Genomic DNA, 13926 nt, shown 5'->3' with positions numbered 1-13926 from the left:
AGAAGACGCATTCTAGCATTTGGACCAAGACTGTGAAGTAACCAGTCTTTTGACCTTAGACATTCTCCTTCATTGGTGCTGTTCATGAAGTGTCTCAAAATCCACCTCTTTATGATCATCCTACCATCCATCCTAGTCCGTAATCCGTCCATCTCCCATTGCATGCTGCTGTGATGCTGTTTTGATCTCTCTGTATATTTATACACTATCATCAATTCACATTGTAAACTTACCTACCTTTCTTTATATCCTCAGGTTGGCTACATTTTCTGTTATGTACTGTCCTGCACTTTGTTACCCATTGGTGGCTAGGTTTATGCTTTATACAAACGTCTGTTAGAATAACATTTTTAAGTATAGATATCACCAGTAGGTTTATGCCACAATTATAACATAATTTGCTTACTGTTGCAGCTCTCCATCTAGCTGTAATGCATGGCCGTCTCAACAACATACGTGTCCTACTGACAGAATGCACCATAGATGCTGAGGCCTTTAATCTAAGGTGAGCTCATATAATTGTTTTTGTTCTCAACTGCTCGCTACATTTCTATAGAAATATATATCTTTGTTTTGTTGCTTTTGAGTGTGACTTATCCATTTTGAATCCAAGTTCAAACTAGCAAGCACATCAGATGATAGAAAGTTCCTAGCAAAGTTCTGATGAAATAACTTTAGAAATATTTTAAATTAATTTAACTGAACTGATACCTGATTGTCAGCAAATACTGTTTTTGTTTGTCAATTAATAATTCTAGTATACAGTGTGTACTGCATTTCAACGAAAGTTAAGGAGTTCATCTTTTTAACAGAGATGTAGTTGTATTGTTATCACTATCTGAAGATGTGGTCCATCCCCTAAAGCAATTATTGTCCAAATAAAAAACAATGGGCTGGATGACATTTGTTTATAATATCTGAGCAAATTTAACTGTGATTGAATTAATATTCATTGCTGTGTGCTGTCTTATTTGGCTCTGGTCAGGGATCAAAAATTCCATTATACCATAAAGGACCAGGGTTTAACTTATTGGCATAAAGGAAGCCTCACATTGTCTAGTTGCATTACTGCTTTTGACTTTACTTTTTTTTATAAAGTGCTTCAAAACATATTTTTGCACCACTTTGATAGCCACATTCATTAGCATACAATAGAACTTGTATTAGTGATTGTGCAGAAAATTCTTTAAATGTTCAGACAAGAGGATTTCCAAACTCATGACCAGTGGATGTCAGTGGGTAGCTGATACAAACCATTAATTGTGAACAGTTGTGAAAAACTCCGCTCAAAGTAATTGGGTGTTTTTTTTTATTTGTATTAGAGGTCAATCGCCACTGCACATCCTGGGACAATATGGGAAGGAAAACGCTGCTGCCATATTTGAGCTGTTTTTAGAATGTATGCCAGAATACCCACTCAATAAACCCGATGCGGAAGGCAATACAGGTGAGCATATAGCTTTGTTTTGCAGTAGAAATGTATTCACCTGTTTTCATGCTATTGATATACTGAATTGAAAAAAGTATCTAATATGATCTGACATGTTTTATAACAGTACATTACAGAGTTTTAACAGACATTGTTAGATAGTCCAGAACCTTTTTCACCAATGGAATTGTCAGTCTTTGGAATATGCCCCTTTGTTGTTCAAATGTAAACAATATGTGACTGCAGTGATACTGACAATCTACTTCCTGTTGCTACAGGGAATGAGGCTTGCTAGTTGCAGAGATAATGGAGCATATAAATGTTTGTGACCTGCTTGAAAGTAGTGATAGGTCGACATTTAAGGCCCTGCTTGCCTTAGAAAAATAAGCACCTCTTCCACTGACACCTCAGGAATCATCAAAAGACTTCAGATTGCAGCTTGTCCACTAAACAAAGTCATTGTTGTGAGCAGTGTTTTGATTCCCTCATCCACCTTAGCAACAAGGTGTGGAATGCATACTGACAGTGCCTTTCCAGACTGGAAAGGCACGGATCTATTGTGGGAACTTCAGAGCTTGCCTCAACAGTGATTTTAGCTTTGAAGAAGTAAGCAGAAACACTGTACTGACACAGGAAATAAAGGACAAATAAGGGTGATTGACCCGTCATAAAAATTATAAAAAGACCCCATTACTTTGACTGGATCATTTGAACAAGACTTTCTATATTAGCTACTTGCTGACATCCCTTTTTCATGAATATAGTAAGAATCTTTTGTAAACGTTTTGAAGAGTTCAATTTCTTCTTGCAAAATCACAGTTATTAAGAAACTTTACAGTTGATGTACAGATGCTTCGGTTACTAAAAATTAATCAAAAAACCTACTCAAACTATTTTCACTTTTGCTCTCAAAGTTGTGAAGGCATGTTTTCAGATATTTTCTGTGTAGTGCATTACTAAACTTTACAGGGGAACATGACATGAGTGCGTGCTTCTATGTTCTCTGCACAATCGCAGCATTTCCGGTGGTTCTTCTGTATTTTTAGCTACCTGCCTTGAACTTCCATATTCAGGAAGAAAGTTGAATCTTAGCAGTAACAATGATTTGATCTGTGCAAACTGTTGCAAATTGTCATACATTATGAGTGAATGCTCATGATCTAATTGTGAGTGATATGAAACTTTTGTAGCTTTGTAACTTGTGTCTGCATGACGTGACCGCACTCTCACTGGCTTTTAGATGCTTGTATTTACAAAGGGAACAGATATCCTTGGTCTTAAAGGACTGCTCTCATTTTTTTGATCCCAATCCAAAGTACACTTGCTTTATATTGGTGATTTTGTACCCACTAGCTCCTTGATGATCCAGTTTTCCAAAAGTAAATTCAGAACCTAACTATAACGTCTCTGTAACCTTGGATTTTTTCAGTGAATTTCAAAGTTTTTTTTTAAAGTAAAGTACTTTTAATTACTATACGTTTATCCAACCAAAGACTGTGCGTGGCAAGGTTTGGCCGCAGGACCTGGCCAAGCTGCAGCCAAGCCCTTATAACCACCCATCCCTGCGCTGCACACAGCCTTTGCCCACGCACGGTGGAGGGTTTGGCCACAGGGTCTGTGTCTGTCAATGGATCTGTGAGTGGGTGTGTGAGTGTCTGAGTGGGTCTGAAAGTGGGTGTGTGAGTCTGAGTGGATGCATGAGTATCTGAGTGGGTATGTGAGTGGGCATACGAGTCTCTGAGTACGTGTATGAGTGAATGAATTAATGTATGAATGAGCCTGAGAAATATATTTTTTTTTTTTTGCATATTCGAGAATATTCGAAGATATTGGTGACTATAGGGCACAGTGAGGAAAAATCATTTGAAACCCATAATTTGACCCTAAAACACACTTGTATCACACCCATGGGGTCAGTGTACCTCCACCCTGTCCCGTTATACCACAACATTCTAGTCAGGTTGTGGCCAGCCAATTACAGCGCTTCTATTCGCACAGTCATTCATGAAAATTAGTGATTTTAAAGTGGCCAGAGATATACAAATATGAATGTTCCTTAATTCTCATTAACTACTGAACGGATTCACACCAAATTACCAAAACACAACCTGCATACTGAAAGCTAGCTTTATGCCAAATTTAATGTAATTCCATCCAGCGGTTTGGGCTGTAGTAGTGTCTAAAGGTCCTATGGGAATTAATATGAGAAATGCAACTTTTTTTTACCCCCTCCCCTTTTCTCAGCCTCATACTGACAGATCACCCCAAAACTTTCCATGCGCAACAAGAATGACCAGGGCACTTGTTATGGAAAAGTATGTGAAGATTCGTCAAAGGGTGCCAAAGATAGAGGCAAGTCAAAAAACGCTTTTCCTATGGAAACATGGTCCTAACTATAACTACCTACTGGCAACTGGCAGTAGGTGATATGGTGATTGATTATATATATATATATATATATATATATATATATATATATATATATACTATACATGAAACTCAGGGGCCGAGGCAATTACTGCCGCACCTTTTCATTCAGTCATATCAGTAGTGACTATGAATAACTATAAATAACTAGTGCACGAGTCTTGCGGACCAGCCCCCTAATCCACAATCACCGGAACTCCAGGTGCTATAATTGTGAAACGAGACTCAGCACATATATGCATCCACTTATAATAAAAGGGAAATCTCCTTATGTATCTTCACGTCCTTATACAGCACCATATGTCAACATTATTCCATCAACCACGTCTTTTATTAAAATATTTATCTTTATTGATTCACTTGTAATTATCCATATATAACTTCAGGCGTAAATACAACTAGCCATAGCCAACGCGTTTCATCCCAAAAGACTTCTTCAGGGCTAGAAACATACAAACATAAATAACCATGAATTAGTGAAAAATTAATTATAGATTAAAATTATTACATAAATACTCTTTTAGTGAAAAAAATATTTACAGTGTTTACATGTTGCCTTTATACTAATTTACAAAATCCATATACATTAGAGCTAATTCTAATACATTCATTTATGACCCTCTAACTTATTATTTTCAATTATTTATATTTTTTCTTTCGACCTGAAGAAAAAGTAAGAAAAAGTATTTGAAATTAATTTAAATTCCATAATTTTTTTTAATTGAAACAAACCCAGACATTAATATCCTTGTTCTGTAATCAATAATCGTTTGTCTGTATATAACAGGTGAATTTATTTTCAACATTGTATTCACAGCAAAAGGCTGATTTGCATAACAATAACCTGCCTATTAATGTAGCCTTTAGGGTAATCTCTAGACCAGAATGTTTGCTTTATATTTATAACGCGGCACCCATATTGAAAAAAGTTACAGCCATATAGCTCATACGCATACTACATGGACATATCAAGCATTGTTAGATCTCATCAAATTCTATCCGAGCTTGGTATTATAATCCGAATATTTGTTTTACGTTTATACCGTGGTAGCCATATTGGACTATGTTACTGCTATGAATCTCATAAGCATACTACATGAACGTATCGAGTATTGGTAAGTCTCATCAGATTCTATTAAGGCTAGATCATACTAAACTGAACCAGATGACATTTCAAATATCTTATTTATTTTACTTTGTACTTGTCAACCCAAGCAGACTCAAATACAGTCAATTGCTTATACGTAATTATATTTTAGCCTAAATAGATTCCTAACAATGGAATGTTCCTCGTAACATAATTCAATTCGGTGACAGAGAAACAAATCTTCTTGTGTTCGATCCCGCCGCTTTTATAATCCCCATTAATTACTGACACCTAAGTAGTTTCTTAAAGGCCTCATATCCATACATAAAACCTTGGCGGACATTTTGAAATGTCCTTACTTTTCGTTAAAGCAAATATATTCTGGCATGATATGCAAAACTACAACTTGTTTCTCAAATTCCAATTAATGTGGTTTATGTGATAAATCATAATCATATATTGCCACATTTCATTATTTAACTTTAGGTATCTTGATTAATTACAAACTAGTTAACCTCAAACCTCCTTATAATACTTATGCCTGCGGCAGCCAGTTTTTAAAGTGTTTCCGATATATGTTGGTTCAGTATGTTCCAAAATCACCTGAAAAACATAGTTCATCCTTTAACATATTTGAATTTTAGATCAAAGATTATCACATTTAGTCATGCCATTTCTAGGACACAGATCACTTATTGTCTCCTAGTTGTTTTCCCTAAATTTTAATATATTATTTCATAGTGACCATTTTGAATTATTCATGTTGTTTGTTGAATCGAATAAGTTCATCAGTACCGAAGGCGAAAACACAAATACTGCTCACGTATCTACTTTTGACATATGTAATAGATACAATAATTTGTGATACGATCTAATATTTGGGCGTTTCACTTTTGAAATCTTATTTGATTGAAAACTAATTTACCTCGAGTCTCCTTCCGCTACGTATATCCGTGGCGGCCATATTGGAGTGTCTCCATTGTATATTGATTCGATATGTCTCAAAAATCCACCAAAATACAATTCATTTTCATTATAGTCAAAGATTTAGAACCAAATCTTAAGGTATTTCATCCCACCAATTTATGTGATATGGATTACTAGTTTCCTCCTAAATGGTTTCCCTCCGGCTTCATTTTAGTACATCCACCAATGGTGGCCCTTTTGGATAGTTCATATTGTTTATCGAATAGAGTGTATATCTTCATGATATATGGAAATGCAGCTAATTTATAAGGTTGAAATACAGGATTTATAGGAAGAAACCCTAATTGCGTCTCATTCAGTTAACTATTATATTTATTCAATATTTTACATGAGTTCAATTCATGAGCCCAAACCTGTTATTCATTAAGAGCCAGTGGGTGAGACATATTAGATGTAATACCTTACTTTTCAGCACCAATTATTTTCTTTAATACCATATTGATGACGAATTTGTCAATAAAATATTTAATTCATCATTGATTATGTATTACACTCTACCATCAAACAAGACAACTCTTATTGTGTCTTTTATATCTCATCTGCAAATCAAATTCCCAAAAAGTAATTAAATTCATTATTTACATTTAATCCTTCATATACAGTTCGTAAACGACATATCCATCTTGCCTGAGTATAAATTCCCTATTTCCCCCTTTCTTACATTGGGGCACATGTTCTAAACCATGAAATCATATTTGAGTGTTAGTAGGATGGACCTGTTGTATATGAGTAGCCACATGATATCTGACATCAGCATTTTTTATGGCTCTCACGTGTTCCATCACCCTTGTTTTTAGACTTTGAATACTACTGCCTATATAAAGTTTCCCACATGAACACCCTAACGCATATATCACATACGTGGTGTTACAATTAATAAAAGAATTGATATTATATTCAATCTGAGTATTATATTTAAACCTCTGTATTTTATTGACTCCTATTTTACATATAGAACATCCTCCATAAATGTAAAAACCTACCGGTTTAGCAGGCAGCCATGTTTCTACTTCTGATTGTCTTTTACATAACAGGGACATAATATATTTCTTAATGTCTTGCCCTTACGATAAACTATTTTGGGCATTTTGGGTAAGATTCCTTCTGGTAGTGTCAATGAATTTAGAATTTGCCAATTTTTCTTTAATACATTAAATACATGATTGTTGTATAGGTTATATTTAGTGACAAAACATATCTCCCATTTCTTGTTAGTTTCCCTATCTTTCTTACCTTCTCTCTTTGTGTGATCTTCTTTCAATGTGAGTTTTCTATCTAGTCCCTTGATTTTTGTTTTGGCCCTTCTAAGAACACCTTCATTGTATCCTCTGTAGCCAGTAATCTCTTTTCAAACTGTTCTTGTTGACTACAATTACGTCTGGCTCTTACCATTTCGCCATATGGTATTGATTCAATGGTCTTTTTGGGATGGCCGTCGGTTTTCAGAAAATATCACTATGAATGACATTATTGTGTACATAAAGTTGCAAATCCAAAAATGTGATTGTTTGTCTGTCGTATTTCAGGGTCAGTTTCACATTAAATCAATTTTCATTCATGAAAGCATGATAACCCAGGAGATCGGTTAGACTACCATTCCATATGATGAAAATATCATCTATATAGTGACCATAATAAATAAAATTATTCATCCATTGATATGCTTGACTGCCCCAGGCATGCTCCGCCTCAAACAAACCCATGTTTCTAGCCCTGAAGAAGTCCTTTGGGACGAAACTCGTTGGCTATTGCTAGTTTTATTTAAATCTGAAGTTATATATGGATAATTACAAGTGAATCAATAAAGATTAATATTTTAAAAGAAGACGTGGCTGATGGAATAATGTTGACATATGGTGCTGCATAAGGACGTGAAGATACATAAGGAGATTTCCCTTTCATTAGAAGTGGATGCATGTATGTGCTGAGTCTCATTTCACACATATATGTATAGATATGTGTGTGTGTGTGTAGATAAATATCTATGTTCAATGGCATGTGTAGCTGCAGATACACATGCTGTGCATATCTCGCCATCTAGTGTTGGGCTTGGAGTTTTACAACTTGTTTTTCTTTGAAGAAGTATTTTTTTCGAGTCACGGGATCGAGTGACTCCTCCTCTTGGTGATAGTGTGCATGGGTACGCTAAATTTCCTACTACCGACCAGCACTTGGTCTGTAATCTTTACCTTACTCCTGAACATCATGAGGAAGATTGTGAAGCTTGCCGCTGGTTTCGATCAAAGAAAACACTATGCGATTGAAGGGCAAGAAGACTACAGATGGCATCGAAACACACAGAGTCCACCGACACCCTTGAAGAGGAGCAGGCACAGATGGTAGTTTAGATCCCAGATTCCGACTCCGAACAAGGATCAGAAGACGACAGCCAGCCAGTTACAGTGGCGCAGCATGTGAGCCTCCTACACCCACTTTTAAAAAATCAAGCAAGGCCTTGGATTCATCACTGCTGTCAAGCCATGGTTCCACCTGAAAAAAACTAATTGGTGACCGGCCCCTGGGTTCGGCGCAGAAAAAGGCAAAAACACCCCATCAACAGGCCACGCCTGTTTCGGTGTCGGAGTCGAGCAAGAAAATAAGAACCTCAACCTCTGAATCGAGCCGACGCCCACAATCTTCGGATCCGAAATTAATGAGTTGGGCTTCGAAGCCGAAACCTCGGCAAATAGCTTTGGGACCGAAACACCTTAGATCCACTTCAGAGACGAAAAAATCATCCTATACGGAGGAAACAGGACTTTCGACCCGAACGAAAAATATGCCCATAACATACACTGAACATTCCTCTAAGGGCACAAAAACAACCTCTGAACATCAAATAGAGGAATTTGACATTCAACCAATTTTGAATCTTATGGCCACAAGCAGAGAAGAATACAAATCCACAAAGACTGGGAAAATGATCACTTCTCCACCTCCACAGACTGAAAGAAAGCTAGCATTTCAAGAGACTCTTGATACTGCCCCACCACCGGCAAAAATGTTCAAGCAAAAGGAAAAGCCAACACCTCTTCAGCTTTCTCCACCACATCCACCGCAGCTTTCTTTCTCACCACCACCTATAACTCCACCATCACTACGTCACCATCACACCCCCATACCTATTCACAGGGAGACACGGTAGACCCATGGGACAAGTATGATTCGGATCCCATACCGTCTTATGATCCAGATCGCTACCCTGCTAAACCATCCCCACCAGAGGATAGTACGGTTTATAACCAAGTTATATCTAGGGCAGCTGCATACCATGGGGTCCAAATTCATGCAGAACCTTTTGCAGAGGATTTTCTTTTTTATACACTATCCTCAACCCATAAACGATACAGTGCTTACCAATGCTTCCTGGTATGCTTAGGTACGCAGAGGACATATTTAAAGAACCAGTTAAAGATAGGGTTCTAACTCCAAGGATTGACAAGAAATACAAGCCTGCACCAACAGACCCAATCTACATTACACAGCAACTACCACCAGATTCTATTGTGGTCAGTGCATCCAGGAAGCGTGCTAATAGTCAGTCTTCAGGGGATACCCCACCCCCTGACAAAGAAAGTAGCAAATTTGATGCTGCGGGAAAAAGTGTGACAACACAGGCAGCCAACCAATGGCGTATTGCCAATTCTCAGGCCCTGTTGGCAAGCTATAACTGGGCACATTGGGATGAAATGCAAGAATTCTTGCAATACCTACCCAAGGAACACCAAAAGAGGGTGCAGAAAATTGTAGAAGATGGTCAGGCTATTACCAATAACCCGATTAGGTCTGCTCTAGATGCAGCTGACACTGCAGCTAGAGGAAATAATAATGGCATCACAATCACACGACATGCATGGTTGAGGTCCTCCGGTTTTAAACCTGAAATACAACAGGTGGTGCTTAATATGCCATTCAATAAACAGCATCTCTTCGGACCAGAGGTAGACACTACCATTGAGATACTCAGGAAAGACTCTGATACTGCAAAAGCCATGGGAGCCCTTCATACCATACCTTTTCGGGGTTCCTCTCGGAAACCACAGTGTAGAGTAGGTTTTAAATCCCAAACTGCAGAAGCTTCCACCTCCCATCCAAAACAACCACAACAGTACTATTCATGAGGGTCATTTAGAGATTCTTACAGAGGCAGAATCTCAGAGCCAGAGGATGATTTAAAGCCTCTAAAGGTGCTTCCACACCCACTAAACAATGGCTTCCCAAACATCCCACAATCCCATACGTCTCCCGTGGGAGGAAGGCTGCAGCAATTCCATTATCACTGGCAGACCATCACCACAGATCAGTGGGTACTTCCAATTATCCGCAATGGTTATTGCCTAGAACTCATCTCCACTCCACCAAATATTCCCCCTCGTTCTCACAGACTCTCTCCAGAACACACTGTTCCACTGAAAAAAAGAGGTACAATCTCTGTTACTCAAGGGGGCAATAGAAATGGTTCCATCTCACAGCAAGGGACAGGAGTATACTCGCTATACTTCCTTACACCAAAAATGGATGGTGCTCTCAGACCCATTCTAGATTTCAGACCTCTAAATCTATATATCCTATCTGAACATTTTCACATGGTCATTCTACAGGATGTCATTCTCCTGCTACAAAAACAAGATTACATGACCGCATTAGATCTAAAAGACGCATACTTCCACATTCCCATACATCCAGCTCACCGCAAGTACCTAAGCTTCGTAATATAAGGCAGCCACTACCAATTCAAAGTACTACCCTTTGGAATAACAAGAGCACCTAAAGTGTTCACAAAATGTCTAGCTGTAGTAGCAGCATACCTCAGAAGACACCACATACATGTCTTCCCTTATCTAGACGATTGGTTAATAAAATCCAGTGCCAACAACACACACAATAGATACCCTACACACACTCGGGTTCACAATCAATTACTAAAAATCTAATCTTCAACCAGCACAAATTCAACCTTATCTAGGTGCAATTCTCAATACCCAAACAGCATTAGCTTACCCAAAACCACAACGGATGCAAGCTTTTCAATACCTCATACTAAAAATGCTGGTCAGCCAAACTTACACAGTAAGGTTTGTCATGAAACTATTGGGAATGATGGCATCATGCATAGCAATAGTACCAAATGCAAGACTAAACATGAGACCACTGCAACAGTGTCTCTCACAACAATGGTCTCAGGCACAGGGTCAGTTACAGGATCTAGTGTTGTTAGACCACAAGACTTACAAATCTTTACAATGGTGGAATCACAACAACTTAACGAAACAGCGGTCCTTTCAAGTCCCAGTGCCACAGACCGTAATCACAACGGATGCGGGAATGACAGGTTGGGGAGCCCATCTCAACAATCTAACGATACAAGGGGAATGGGACTCAATACAATCAACTTACCACTTAAACCACTTGGAATTATTAGCTGCGTTCCTAGCCATCAAAGCATTTCAACCTCAGATCATACACAAAACAGTCTTAAAAGAACAGGCAACATGACAACAATGTATTATCTGAAAAAACAAGGGGGGGACACACTCATCCGAATTGTCCCTTCTAGCTCAAACAATATGGAAATGGGCAATTCACAATCACATTCACTTACTAGCGGAATATATCCCAGGAATACACAACCAGCTAGCAGACCTTCTAAGCAGGACGCAGCAACAAATACGCGAGTGGGAGATTCACCCACAGGTACTTCAATATTACTTTCAAATGTGGGGAACACCAAACATAGACCTTTTCGGAACAAGCGAAAATGCAAAAACTTTGCATCCAGAAACACCTCCCACCCCCACAGTCCAAGGGAAATGCTCAAATGGTCAGGGATATTTGCTTATGCTTTTCCCCCTCTCCTGTTAATTCCATTTCTGGTCAACAGAATGTGTCACACTTCTCACCATGATACTCATAGCTCCCACGTGGGCATGACAACACTGGTACACAACCCTCCTAGATCTGTCAGTAGTGCCCCATCATAAGCTTCTAAACATACCAGATCTGCTAACTCAGAACAAAAGTCAAATCCGGCATCCGAATCCCAGTGTGCTCAACTTCGCAATTTGGCTCCTAAAGTCATAGAGTTTGGATATTTACAGCTTCCATTAGAATGTATGAACGTTCTAAAGCAAGCACGTAAACCAACAACCAGACAATGCTATGCAAATAAATGGAAACGGTTTGTATACTACTGCCAACCTAAAAATATAGATCCACTTAAAGCACCAGTACAATATATTGTGTGCTATTTGCTTTATTTTCAAAAAGCAAATCTTGCTTTTTCCTCTATTAAGATTCATCTAATCAGCCTACCTACAAAACATACAACATACTTCTCTCTTTAGAGTTCCTGTCATTAAAGCATTTATGGAATGACTTGAACACATTATTTCACCTAGAACTCCTCTAGTTCCTGAATGGAATATTGTGCTCACAAGACTTATGGGCCCCCCATTCGAATCCAGGCACTCTTGTGCTATTCAATTTCTCACATGGAAGGTTGCTTTCCTAGTAGCAATTACTTCATTGAGAAGAGTAAGTGAAATTCAGGCATTTACTCTAGAAGAACCCTTCTTCCGAGTACACAAACACAAAGAAGGACTTATGGAAAATCCAACATTTTTACATAAAGTGGTTTCACCTTTTCACATTAATCAGTCAGTGGAATTGCCAGTCTTCTTTCCACAGCCAGACTCCACTGCTGAAAGATCTCTACACACTCTTGATCTTAAAAGAGCTCTAATGTATTATGTAGACAGAACAAAGGACTTTAGGAAAACTAAACAGCTTTTTGTTGCTTTCCAACAACATCATCAAGGTAATCCCATTTCAATACAAAGATTAGCTAGATGGATCGTGAGATGTATTCAAACATGCTACCTTAAAGCAAAAAGGCAGCTATTAATAACTCAAAAAGCACATTCCACTAGAAAAAAAGGGTGCCTCCATGGCATTCTTAGGAAATATACCAATGGCAGATACAAGCAAAGCTGCCACATGGTCCACACCACATACATTCATAAAGCATTACTGCGTGGATGTCTTATCTAGACAGCAAGCCAATGTTGGACAAGCAGTGCTGAAAAACTATTTCAAACCACTTCAACTCCTACAGGCTAACCGCCGCTTATTTGGGAGGAGAACTGCTTTTTAGTCTATGCACAGCATGTGTATCTGCAGCTACACATGCCATTGAACGAAAAATGTCACTTATCTAGTGTACATCTGTTCGTGGCATGTAGTGCTGCAGGTTCATATGTGCCTTCCCTCCTCCCCGGGAGCCTGTAGTCGTTGTAGTACTCATTTGTACGATGGCATGTGTAGCTGCAGATACACATGCTGTGCATTATCCTGCCATCTAGTGTTGGGCTCGGAGTGTTACAAGTTGTTTTTCTTCAAAGAAGTCTTTTCGAGTCACGAGACCGAGGGACTCCTCCCTTTCGGCTCCATTGCGCATGGGCGTCGACTCCATCTTAGATTGTTTTCTTTCCGCCATCGGGTTCGGACGTGTTCCTCTTCGCTCCGTATTTCGAATCGGGAAAGTTAGCTAAAAATCGGTAATTCAACGGTATTGTTCGTGCTCGGTACCGGTTTAGTGTTAGCGTATCGACACCAATAGAAGAAGCGCTCCGGCGACCCTTCGGGGCTTCCGCTCTTCAGCGGGGCTTGGTCGGCCCGACCGCATCCATTGACGAAAATAATGGGCCCGACCCCCTTCCGCTTCTGTCCGAAGTGCCACTCGAAGTATCCTTATACAGACCAACACTTGGTCTGTAATCTATGTCTATCACCAGAACACAGGGAGGATACTTGTGAGGCCTGTTGGGCGTTTCGATCTAAAAAGACCCTACGGGATCGAAGAGCCAGAAGACTACAAAAGGCATCGACACCAAACGAACAACTCGACGTCGAAGAGGAGGAAAGAATTTCCATCCAGGAGACGGACTCAGACGATTCCGAAAGTGAGCGACCCACGACGACGCAGAAAACAGTGAGT

General features: G+C 39.0%; 1 protein-coding gene across 3 annotated transcripts in view; it reads left to right on the top strand.

Annotated features, from left to right (window-relative positions):
• The window catches only part of ANKFY1 (ankyrin repeat and FYVE domain containing 1), a 526918-nt gene that overhangs the window by 422294 nt on the left and 90698 nt on the right, over nucleotides 1-13926 (top strand). For all 3 annotated transcript variants that reach the window (XM_069226693.1, XM_069226694.1, XM_069226695.1), the window contains exons 21-22: nucleotides 415-505; nucleotides 1323-1447. In XM_069226693.1, the coding sequence (XP_069082794.1) occupies nucleotides 415-505; nucleotides 1323-1447 (216 nt within the window). The remainder of the gene's footprint in view (nucleotides 1-414; nucleotides 506-1322; nucleotides 1448-13926) is intronic.

This window comes from Pleurodeles waltl, chromosome 3_2, assembly GCF_031143425.1.
Source record: "Pleurodeles waltl isolate 20211129_DDA chromosome 3_2, aPleWal1.hap1.20221129, whole genome shotgun sequence".
Taxonomy (NCBI): Eukaryota; Metazoa; Chordata; class Amphibia; order Caudata; family Salamandridae; genus Pleurodeles; species Pleurodeles waltl.
Note: the sequence above shows the minus strand (reverse complement) of the source record. Positions and strands in the feature narration are given on the sequence as shown.